The 13,033-nt window shown below is 31.2% G+C and overlaps 1 protein-coding gene across 2 annotated transcripts; it reads right to left on the reverse strand.

Annotated features, from left to right (window-relative positions):
- Positions 1 to 2,074: 2,074 nt before the first annotated feature.
- On the reverse strand, positions 2,075 to 6,188 carry LOC145087998 (uncharacterized). 2 transcript variants are annotated; one of them, XM_079026176.1, is made up of 13 exons: positions 5,428 to 6,185; positions 4,966 to 5,353; positions 4,353 to 4,857; positions 4,239 to 4,279; positions 4,086 to 4,154; positions 3,906 to 4,006; positions 3,715 to 3,793; positions 3,517 to 3,615; positions 3,352 to 3,420; positions 3,199 to 3,248; positions 3,011 to 3,092; positions 2,742 to 2,836; positions 2,075 to 2,605 (listed from the first exon to the last, which is right to left on the reverse strand). In XM_079026176.1, the coding sequence occupies exons 1-13, from the start codon at positions 5,805 to 5,807 to the stop codon at positions 2,485 to 2,487; spliced, it is 2,079 nt and encodes a 692-aa protein (XP_078882302.1). In that variant the 5' UTR covers positions 5,808 to 6,185; the 3' UTR covers positions 2,075 to 2,484. The 2 variants fall into 2 exon arrangements, 1 of the variants encoding a protein (XP_078882302.1); XR_013700924.1 differs by having other exon boundaries at positions 2,565 to 2,605; positions 3,011 to 3,100; positions 5,428 to 6,188.
- Between the last annotated feature and the right edge of the window lie 6,845 nt (positions 6,189 to 13,033).

A 13,033-nucleotide genomic window follows, 5' to 3' on the forward strand; every position in this document is an offset into this window, starting at 1 on the left:
TAATTATTAATCAGAATTAATCTGGAATTAATTCGAGATTAATTGGAATTAATTAAAGGTGCAAGAGGTGAATTGTAATTGTTCAATAGTTGAGCAAAAGATGCAATTCTAGAATGGTCCATAGTATGGACGGTTTTGGAGCCTTTCTTAGGGTTTCTAGAAGCCACACACCTGATGGTATATAAGGAAAAGATTTGGATTGAGATTAAATCTATTATTTAATCCTTCAAATCTTGTTTTGTCCCTAAGTTACCTAGACTATAAATAGGACCCTTGGGCACCTAATTTTTGTGACTCTCACATACCTTAAGGGGGAGAACGAAATTCTCCTCCTCTCTCCCATCTCTCCTTCAATCCTATGGTTTCTTGCGTTTTGAGTGTGAACCATTAAAGACTCGCACACTATTGGAGCTAGGTTTTCCAAGGAGACAAGAAGACTTTGATTAACTTGATTGGGATCTACAAAATGTATGTAACCCTCCATTGAATGTGAATTTCGATTTCATCTAGGGTTTATAAGTTTTGTTGTCCAATAGTATGTTGCTTCTATAGTGTTATGACATAGATCTATTATGTTTCATGTACCCTTAAGAATATAAGGATTTTTCCACATTATTATATGTAAAACCCATCATGAATCGTAAATGAATGGATGTTATATCCAGTGTCTCTCTTACTACGTAACACCATCGACTTGGTCATGCAAGATTTTTCATTCTCCAATTTCTCCGGTTATGATGTTTTGTTTCAACTTCTTCAAGTTCTACTTTAAAACCTATTCCTTTATTTTAATTAATTCACTCAAACTTATGGACATCCCCAGTTACAAGTCTTAGTGGATACAAATACTATTTTCCAGATGACTTTTTTCCTTTTCTATGAGTGGTTTCTTTATGTGTTAAATCTAATGTTTTTACCATTTTTATACATATGTTTTGAACCAATTCAAAATTGAAGTTTCTATTGAAGCTCCTCCTACGACACTTTCTCCTTTCTTGGATGAATCTGATGATGTGTCGTCTTCTCCTGGACACAGAACCTCTACAGGTACACAAAATCCTACTTATGTCTCCACATCCATAGATGGTCACCACATGACCACTCGTTTTCATATGAGGTCTCTTAAACCTAAACAAATCACCAATCTTTCTCTGCCACCTTTTGAGTTTTTTTCCATAACCTAGTCTACTGCCAGTGGTGGACATTAGTAGGGCATTTGGGGTCCCGGGCCACTACTTAATTTTCGGCACGCAGTGTAATTTTTTTATTTTATTATTATTATTTTTTTGTTTTTTTCTATTAGGTGCACCCGCTTGAAGTACGAGGGACACCCCTACTAAAACAGTCTGCGTCCGCCACTGTCTACTGCTTAAGATATGTGATCCCAATTGGAAGTCTAACATGGATTTTGAAATGTCTTCTCTGGCCTCCAATCACACATGGGATCGTTCACAAGCCAGGTCTATATGCTCTATTTCACTCATGAAATACGCGGTTATTAGCAATGTAGATATGAATCATGGTGTCACATATTAGAGGAATGCTTAAGCTCCTTTAGTATCTTATTTAACCATGCTAGCTCATAATACACACGTCGTATAGGCCGGGTGAAATGGCTATGGCAGGCTATATTAATATACTTTGAATAAAAATAGTTGGTTACCTTTCAAAACAAATTAAATTAACAAAAATGACTGAAACATACAAATTAGTAGATTGACGGTTCATGAGATTACCTTAATTATTGATATTGTATTACCATTTTCAATATAGTATTTTTGTTAGAATTATAAATTAATACAAAAGCTGGATTGAAAGTCAAGTGTCATTATGTAAGAGGCAGATCACCATTTAAGAACTAAAAATGATAGTAGAAATGAGATAGAACTTTTACAAGACAGAATTATACATGATTTATTTTACATGATTTCTTTCCCATGCTGTGTATGGCCCTTATGTTGCTTATGGGTAACAGCCTCCCATAGATATTATATTACAACCAATCACAATTGACAACAATAAATAGATATATAAATAGCTTACATGAGAAAAAACGAACAACCAAAAACCGATAAGAACTGAACAAGCTTATTCAGCGTTCGAATCATTATGATCTGTCTCTTTTTGTAAGTTGTTTGTGAACAAATGTTTTCAATTAGCATTATACATAACTATGAACTAACCATTGGAAATGGAGGATCCATCCACCTACTTAAACATAATGAAAACACATACATACATACATACATACATACATACATACATACATACCTACATACAACACAAAAGATGGCTTCTACTTGTCTACCCTCATCTTGTTTTGGTCAGTCCTCGTTGGTAAATATACTATACAAGTAACAAGAACTCTTGAGTATCTTCTTCAATGTTAGCCCGAATATGCAACTTGTCAACCTCATCTCTAAAATCTTGGATGAGAAAAACCATTGAAGCCTCTAGCAATTGATCATCACATGTTTTAACTTTTTATGATCCCTTTTGATTGCTGTTAACTCTACGGGGAACTTGAGTTTGAATCACCAACTTCCTCTGCAAATCCTTGAGTTTAATTAGTATTTCTTGGAATGTTGGTCGGGATTTTGGTTCACTGAGCAACAAAGAAATCAAGAAAGTTGTTGGTATATTGTATGCCTCAGATATCACACATTGTATTTGGTGGTGAAAAAGAAACTTAGCAAACAAGGGTAAATTTGTAATTTTGCTACTAAGATTGAACAAAAGACCTGGACCAACAGCTTTCTATAAGAGAAGCCCATTGTGGATCGATGTCCTTTGGAATCTCCAGCCTTTTATTCATGAACCCTACAGCTCCAATAACCTGCAAGAGTCATTACTAATTAAATTTTAAGTTTTAATAACAACATGATATGCATATCAATATGCTATTAGAAAGAGTTATAGGTTTGACCATACACTTACAAGTCAAAGTTTTAACATACATGGTTTCAAAGAGTAGTAGCATGTTATGAAATAGAAAGAAATTCATATATACCTGCATTGAGTTCAGATTATCCCAAGGAATCTTTTCAGTAGTAAGTTCCCATAATACCACACCATAGCTATACACATCCGACCTATAAATCTCCAAAAAATGTTCAATTTAAAAACACAAATCCACCCATAATAATTATTATTATTATTTTACATCAAATTTGAAAGAAAATCCAGTTATAAGCTTACTTTTCATCCACTTGCTCGTTACGAAGAACATCTGGAGCCATCCATTGAGGCTGAGAAAGAAAAAAAAAAGTTTCTTAATTAATTAATGATCAAATAAGTTTATTTTTATTTAATATGGGTCAAAACAAAAAGTCAAGAAAGAAATTGTCGTACTGTTCCTTTTCCAGTGTTTGTTGACAGATAAGTTTCATGCTTGATACGCGAGATACCAAAGTCACCAACCTATTCGATTGTAAATTATTCAATATCATTTTATTTTCCTACTCAAGAAAAAAAAAACTAAAAACTAAAATTCACAAAAGTAAACAAAACAAACACCTTCACTGTCCAATTTTTATCAACAAGAAGGTTAGAAGACTTCAAATCACGGTGAATGATAGGTGGGTTGCAATGATGAAGATAATTCATGCCTCGTGCCTTTACAAACAAAAACAATTGTTAATAAAAAGATTATTTAAAAAGTATATATCACTCAAAATCAATTGTTAATAAAAAGATTATTAACATGCGACTTACAATATCCATGGCCATATGAATGCGGCGTCTCCAATCTAATTTGGTTGTATTTCTTTGAAGTAACCCGAACAAACTTCCACTACATAAAAAGAAAAAAATCGATTTTTGTCCACTATGTGTAAAATCATTACTCAAGGGTATTATAGACATTTGGTAATAGTCAAACATTTTCATGCAATGATGTAACTAACCGTGGAAGGAACTCTGAAACAATGCATAGATGATGAGGTGAAGTAACTGCACCCATAAAGAGCAAAATATTCGGATGTCGGAGTCTTTTCATGAGAGACACCTTCAATCCACAACAAAAGAATATTATTTCACAAAAAAAGAATAATATGGTCAACATAATTCATTGACCAAAAGATTACCTCTTTTCTAAAGGATAGTATCACATCTTCAGGGTATTCTTGCTTTCTAAACATTTTGATTGCAACATCCTACATAACATCAAGATACCTTAACTTTGTTACCCTTTATAACAAAATCAATTAAGCTAAGAAGGGTAAAGATGGAAAAAGTACCGATCCATACCACAGTCCATGATATACGGTCCCACAAGAACCTGCCAACATAAACATAACAAAAAATTACAAGAAAAAAAAAAACTATAAAAATTAAGATTAAAGTATTTATACCTTGTCCAATTTGTTCGTTAATTACCAAATCGTCCCATGATACTTCAACATCCAAATTGTCGATATCAATGTCAATTTTATAGATAACATTACGCCCTGAGCTACTTGCACCACATGAAGAAGACAACGACTTTGGAGCTTCATTAGTATTAATAAAACTTTCATGCATTTGAGTTTCTACTTTTATAGAAGCACTAGAACTTGTTTGTGGACCATAATCATGATCTTGATCACTTTCATTTCCTTTCCATGGCCATGAAATTCCCTTTTTACCCAACCATGCCTCTGCTTTTGAAGATAAAACTTCATGGATCCCAGGTTTGTTTTCCTTTTCACTACCCCTGCTAGAATCCGTTGAGGGCTTTACTGTAAAATGTCCATATGGAGATTTCATATCTTGAGTATGATCACAAGGGGCAATATCGTAATAATGATAGTCTCCACTCTTGGTGAAATCATCCTCGTTGTTCTCTCTTGTCTTTATTTTTGACTTGAACTTGGAAGCCTGTATGGAAGTTTTGAAGAAAAGTTACAACTACAAGTTCAGAAATATCTAGAAAGAACGAAAAAGGTTGATACTTGAACAAGATTATTACAAGAACAAACAACTAACCAAATTTGAAATCTTTGAGGCGATTGCAGTTTGTAGAGGTTGTTGATCATCAAGACCAAATCTAGAGGAAGAAATCCTCCATGGCGCAATATTAACGTTTAATTGTGGAATTATTTCTCGAAATGGACGAGAATCAGTTGAAATACACGTAGCACCACGAATTGTTCCATTTTCATCGTGAAATGGCGAGACGTTAGTGATAACAGTAAACTTTTGCCCTCTTTTATTTCGAACAGGAAACTCCCCTGACCATCTTTCTCCCTGTAATCCTCTGTGTATGATGATAGTAGCCAATTCTGAATAATTAGGTGGTATAATGATGTCGGGAGCAGTTTTTCCGATGGCTTCTCCGACTGTGTAACCATAGAGGCTCTGTGCCATTTGATTCCTGTACAATTAATGGTTCGAAGAGATGAAATTGGGGGAAAACGAAGAAGAAATCAAACGAAATGATCGACATACCAGTAGATTATGCGACCTGTGAGATCGAATACATGCAATGCTTGACCCATTGTCTGTAATATGTTTATATATTGATTTTCTGTCAGCTTCATGGCCCCACCACCGTCTACGGCCGCGCCACCGCCTTCATGGAACCTATCATTATTGTTTTCTCTTCTCGGTGGTAAAATTTTCCGGTAAGATGAAGATTCCGTTTTGGAGAAGGTCTGGGAGGCGCCGCCTCTGCCCGGTGATACTGATTTTTTGTACTCGTCGGAGATTATGAGCTTTGAAATCGATTCTTTGAGGTGGGCATGGCCTTTTTCTAGCTCTTGGATTTTCTTCAGTAGCATCTCAATTGGTGGTCTTTCGATTGTATTGATGTTCTTATCGTTCTCCATTTCCACACAAATGACAAAACCAAACACTTATATGAAACCCCAAATTGCGAATTAATCAAATAGCAAAAACCCAAGTTTCTCATGCAGTCAGATTAATATAATTTGACCTCGTGAAAGAAACACACATCAAGATCAAGAGAGTAATAGAAAATGTAAAACCAAGAAACAGAAACACTTTAACTTACACTACTACTTCATTTTCACACACACAAGCACACAATGATTTGAAGATCAATTGATTAACTGTACTTCAACCTCTCTCTCTCTCTCTTTTGGTTCTTACACGTAAGCATAAAAAGCAAATCCAAAATGCGTCTGATAAAAAGTTTCTAGCGAGTAGCGACAGCCGACAAAAGCCTGGACTGTGTTGGACTGTGTCTTCGTTACACTTCCTCAAAATCGCCCCCAGAACCTATGGGCTTTTTTTTTTTTTTTTTTTTAAATAAGCTATAGAAGTGCCCCCTAGACTATTTATCAAGTTACACTTTTGGCATCTTAAGAAATATTTTTCCTTTCCTCCGTGCACTGTTACTGATCATTTTCTTAACCCTCCTATACATTCTTCGGTTGTCTCCTATCGACGTATGTGAACAACATAATCTTCATTCCCTTAATCTTTTGATATATGCCACTCTTAGCATAACTCTAATTGTCATGTTTGATATTTTGTCCAATAAACTTCTACGCGTATATACACAACATCCTTGTTTCCACAAACTCTATATTCTTCTTACGTTTCTTCGTAATTGGCAAACATTGAGATTTATATAATAAAGTTGGCCTTATATCTACTATGTAAGATTTGCCCTTTCGTTTCGGCAAAACCTTGCACAATTTGTTTATGCAAATCAAGTGTCACGCTCATATCCGGTTTAGTCCAAAAAAATAATAATAATAATAATAATACCTATAACACAAAACTTTGTACCCGGCTCGTGTTTGTAACTTTTTATCATAAGTCAAATTTTGCAATTTCTTGTGTCTTGTTTTGCCATTTGTGTATAGTTCAACAAAAGCCACTAATAATTATCAAAAAAAGACCCAGAAAAATAAAAGAAAATGTTACCTTTTCGGAAAAAGAATATTACTTTCAATTATATATTCACATTTTGTATTTATTATTTAACATGCCAATTGTCACATTTATCTAGTTTTCATCGTCTTTTATGCATTCGATTTCCAATGCGTGTCCTATTTTGTTTTAAAAGAGAATGCCTCCAAAGAAATGACGCCATATGTTGCGTCAAATTTTACACAATGACGTGTGAGGCGTTGGTAGATTCTTTTGGTATGAATGAAAATAAAAGAAAACCCACATCCAAATTGAATGATTTTTCGCTTTTAAAAACCAAATTTATAGGTTTGGGTTTGAGTTTAAGCCAAAAACCCGACACAAACTTTGTATATAAGTTAGTTTCATTTGAGACAGACATATTTTGTTGGAAACATGAAATCATTTTTTTCTAATGAAATATTCTAATATTCTATTATTAACAAAAATATAATATATGTAATATTCTAATATAGTATTGTTCCCGTATTTTATATTAAAATATTCTAAAAATATATAATATTAGAATATTATTTTTCACACATTTTATATTGAAATATTCTAAAAATATATAAATTAGAATATTATGCATATTCTATTTTTCTTAACACTACAATATTATAATATTTTATTAGAAAGTATTTTTGGAAGTGCTTTTTAATCACAATAGTGTTTTTGGAAAAATTCTTTATTGGTTTATAGCTTTTTGAAAAAAAAAATATAAAGTATTTGGATTAGCTTTTGTGATAGGAAAAACTAAAAATTAATAAGTTGATTTTAAAAAATGTTGAACTTAGCTTTTTAGAAGTAAAATGATCAAAAAGGCAATAAGCCACTAAAAAACTAAAATTTTATGACTTTTTGAAACTCTTTTTTTTTCCTAGCCAAAAAGTTTTGAACAACCTTAACATTTTTTTCGGCTTATTGATTTTTTGAAAAACTAGTAAGCTAGTAAGTCAATTCGAAAAGCACTCTCAAACACCCGCTAAGATGAAAACAATATTCGAATGTTGCATCATTATGAGACAATTATCGACAAAAAATTCACATACAAAAAGTTTATGTGCAGCTTGCCGATCTCGACTAACAAATATTCTTGTATTACTAACGTTCGTACGATCTTCATCGATTATGTTTGCACACCATTAAATAATATCGCGATAAACTACCCATCATCATCATAATCAAATTTTATTAAAAAAAAAGTCACCTTCGTGTGGTTAATAATTATAAAAGATAATGAGGTTATATGTTCAAAACTTGTATGATATATATATATATATATATATATATATATATATATATATATATATATATATATATATATATATATATATATATATATATATATATATATATATATAGAGAGAGAGAGAGAGAGAGAGAGGTTCAAATGTTTTTAGCAAATATTGTGTGTCTAAATGCACCAATCAGAAATTAGCAAATAATTAATTAATTAATTAATTAAATAAGGGTAAATTAGTAATATTACATATATGTATTAATGAATATCCAAAATTAACAACTGATATCCCTTTATTTAAGGGATCAATTTTTATTTACCTATTAAAACCCTACACCACCGTTTTTTTCCAGAGACGTACATCACCAACACTTCCGACCACCGCCAATACGTCTGGATTGTCGCAATCTCCACCTCATAGTTCGCCGACCACCATTGTTCCAACTTCTTTATGCTTGGTGGTCTTCATTGTCGACCAAATCCGCAGCAAGTGGCTATTCCACCACCATCAAATTGTTGTTGATCGGCCTTCATCATCATCGAGATCTATCCGAGATTTTGTATAAAGCATTTATCGTTTGAACTTTGAAGTCTTGTTTATAATCGGTAGGTATGTATTTTTTGATGTTCTTTATTGTTTCTTTCAATTAATTGATAAAAAAAAGTTAATTCGTTATGAATCGAAGTTGCTGTTTCATTCGAATGGGACATTCAATTTCATAAAGTTTGCAGTTTTTGATCTTCTTTATTGTTTCCTTGGCCAACAGGTGATCTTCTTCTTCATCTTATTTTGATTTGAATCCATGTAAATTTGGATGTTTGGGTTTTCCTGAAAAAAATTATGATAATGGATGGGATATAACTCATGGTTGTTTGGGGTTGTTTCTTGAATTCAAGAAACTGAATTGGTAAGACTATCACTAATTTTTTTTTGAAGAAACTGAAGAAGCACACCACGTGTTTGATAAAATGCATAGTTGATATTCTCTTAGTTTTGACCAACTCAGGTGTGTGTGTGTGTGTTGTTTCAACTAATCAAAATCTACTTTATTGTGTCTGTCTCCTTTGCAGCTACATGTTTCAATGGGTCACAATTTCGTCCATTGATACCCTTGTTAGAAGCCATGCCAAAGGAACTTGGTGCTAGCCTGCATGATATGCTTAATCTGATCATAGGTAATTTCTTGAAACAACATTCTATCATGGCCTCCATGTGTTCGATAAAATGTCTCAATGAAAAAATAGTTAAAAATCATTAATGTTTTTACTTCACTTTGTTCCTTATTCTTTTCAGAACTATATAACTCAATTTAGATTGGGTTGGATGTCATTTTCATAACAATAGGTTGATGCTAGTTCCTTATTCTGTCAGAATTTGCAGTTAAATACATTGAGCATATCGAGAAGAAACACATGGAACTCGAAGAATGTTAGTTCCTTATTCTGTCAGAATACGTTGATGCTAGTTCCTTATTTTGTTTGTTGGGTATATTCTTGATAATACAAATTCTTAAAGAATATTCTTGGAAAATAGTTTATTTTGTAAGAATATTATTTTTTGTATTCTTATAGAATTGTAGTTAATTATTTGTATGTTTAATGTGCAGGTTTTACAAGTGTATCACTACAAAATACCTGACAATGAATTTCTGGTAGAAAAGACTTCAAGAATGGCTTGAAGACCTGATGAGAAAGGGTTGAAGAATGAATTAAAGAATGATCACACTCATTTTTTAAGAATGTTGTTATTTTTTAAGAATTATACTTGTTTATTCTTTCAGAATGTTTGTTATTATTCAATGAATCACAATCATACAATGTAATTTTTTTGATATATTATTAGTTCAAGAATCGATTTTGTGTATTCTTTCAGAATGTATTTACTAGTTTATGTTTGGCATTCTGCCAATCTGACAGAATAAAATCGAAAAATACATTTACTAGTTTATGGTTGACATTCTATCATTCTGACAAAATAAAATCGGATTTTTAAATTTGAATTAATTTAAAATATTCAGATTTTTAAAAAATAAAGGAATTAATCATCCCTAAAAATCCGAAAATTTTCTTTTTTAATATAGGTTAATTGACTAAAATGCCCTTATGCTGAAATTTGTGTGATTATATGGTACATGTTATCCTATTCTACTACCATAGACCCTCAAATCATGACATTTGATTATATTCCATCCGATGGTCCAGATCTGTGCATTCTGGCACACAGTAGTTAGTAAAAACAAAATAACCTAACCCTATATATATATATATATATATATATATATATATATATATATATATATAGAGAGAGAGAGAGAGAGAGGTGGTAAGTTTTTTACTTTTTTTGGAAAAATGACCGTTGCACATTTTATGGAGAAGAGATGTCGTCATTGGTCATTGTCGTTCGTCGTCTACACCACATATCACCACAACCACGACAAACCATGATCCATCAGCAGGGACGTACCTAGGGGTGGTCCACAGTGGCACCGACAATCCCTAACTTTCCGGCCGCAATGGAAAATTTTCCGAAATTTTTCGAAATTTTTATTTTTTCTACTACCGTCCAACCCCTGCTGTAAAATCTTGCGTCCGCCCCTGTCCATCAACATCAAGGTAGTGTATCCGATCCTCCTTGACAACCACTCCAAATGTCAGCCAAATTTATTGAAAACCAAATAAAATGATATTAGATATACGATATTAATAACAAAATTAATACCTTGAAAATAATATTTTTGACCATTTTATAAGAAATTAATGTTTTAGTGGATACATTGAAGATGAACTAATACCTTTTGTCCTCTTGCTTGTCAACTTGCAAAAGAAGATGTGTGGAATATATCCATTCGATTCTACGCATACGTAACGTTAAATTTAGCAAGTCAATCCTGTTAAGTAATATGCAATTTAAAATTTTGTTTTATATAAAACTTACAAAGATATTCACAAAAATGAAAAACATCGTTAGAAATGGAAGTTTAATCAAAAGATCAAGTTTTTGTATTTTGAAAATTTATCACTTTGTTCGAAACGGATTATTATTTATTATCGACCAAGCTTATATCATATTAAAAGTATTTTTTTTTCTTATAAAAATATACATTTAAGAGTGTCTCCAAAAATACCATTTTGTTTAGAATAGGTTATTAAAGACCAAGTTAATATCATATTTAAAGTTTTTTCTTTTAACAAAAATGTATATTTTCGTATGTCATTTCGAACTATTTAGGATTCCAAACAGAATATATATATATATATATATATATATATATATATATATATATATATATATATATATATATATATATATCCAAGTTTATATCATATTTAAAGTTTTTTCTTTTAACAAAAATGTATATTTTCGTATGTCATTTCGAACTATTTAGGATTCCAAACAGAATATATATATATATATATATATATATATATATATATATATATATATATATATATATATATATATATATATATCTCCAAGTTTATATCATATTTAAAGTTTTTTCTTTTAACAAAAATGTATATTTTCGTATGTCATTTCGAACTATTTAGGATTCCAAACAGAATATATATATATATATATATATATATATATATATATATATATATATCCAAGTTTATATCATATTTTAAGTTTTTTCTTTTAACAAAAATATATATTTTCGTATGTCATTTCGAACTATTTAGGATTCCAAACAGAATATATATATATATATATATATATATATATATATATATATATATATATATATATATTCTGTTTGGAATCCTAAATAGTTCGAAATGACATACGAAAATTTACATTTTTGTTGAAAGAAAAAACTTTACATACGAATATATATATATATATATATATATATATATATATATATATATATATATATATATATATTCAAATGTTTCTAACAATTATTATGTTCCTAAATACACCAATAAGAATTCAAAAAATAATAAATAATTAAATAAATCATTTAAGGGTATTTTGGACCTTTTGTACTTTTTAATTAAGGGATCATTTAATTGAAATCTTGCAATTAAGGAAATAAAATAAATATATTTGACTTAATCTCTCTTATTTCCTGCCTTATATATTTAAGTCTTCACTTTCCCCGATCTCAAATCGGCCACCAATGGCTTCAACCAATCAGCAAAGATCGACGAAGGTGGTTTCGGGTGTGTCTACATCGGCGCCATTAAATCCGCTCGTCGACAGGTATAAATGTTGAAACCCAAATCGGTAACACGAAGTCTTTTATCGTCGATTGATTTCGAACATATTTTGATTTCTCAACGATTTAGTTTCTTGCGATATAATTGATTTGGTAAGTTTCTTTCGACATCTATGATCGACAAAATGAAATTGATTTTATCAAGTCGTCCAGACTTTATCTCGATTTTGATTCAAGATCGAGATTGTGTTCATCATCTTATTAATTCGATTTCTTCAATGTTATATTTTTGTTTTCTTTTTCGATTGAAGAAATATTCTGATACAACTTGCACTTCACGGTCATAAGTTGGAGTTTGTTTCGAAAAAGTCAAAATTGGTGTTCATATTTGTCGATTTTGAAGAACAGATGGGTATAAGATGTCGATTTGTTGTCAAAGTTTGATGTTAATTGAAAATCGATTGAAGAAGCTATCTATAATCGCAGACAAATGAAAAGTCAATGAAGTTTGATGTGAAGAAGACAATGTATTTTTCATAGCCTATTCTTCTCTGATACATTTTCCTCTTATTGTGATTCTCTATGAAGTTAGAATATACACCATTCTTTTTATTCTAACCCCACATCCCTTTTTATCATAATGTGGTTGCTTGTGTCGTGTTTATTTTTCAGATGCTAAGTGTTTTATTGGTATGAGATTCAGAGATGACATGGTTTAGGCTGACAAGAGTTTGTATCCTTTCATGATCAATCACATATAAATGAT

This window comes from Lactuca serriola, chromosome 1, assembly GCF_051521515.1.
Source record: "Lactuca serriola cultivar US96UC23 chromosome 1, Lser_US96UC23_V15, whole genome shotgun sequence".
Taxonomy (NCBI): Eukaryota; Viridiplantae; Streptophyta; class Magnoliopsida; order Asterales; family Asteraceae; genus Lactuca; species Lactuca serriola.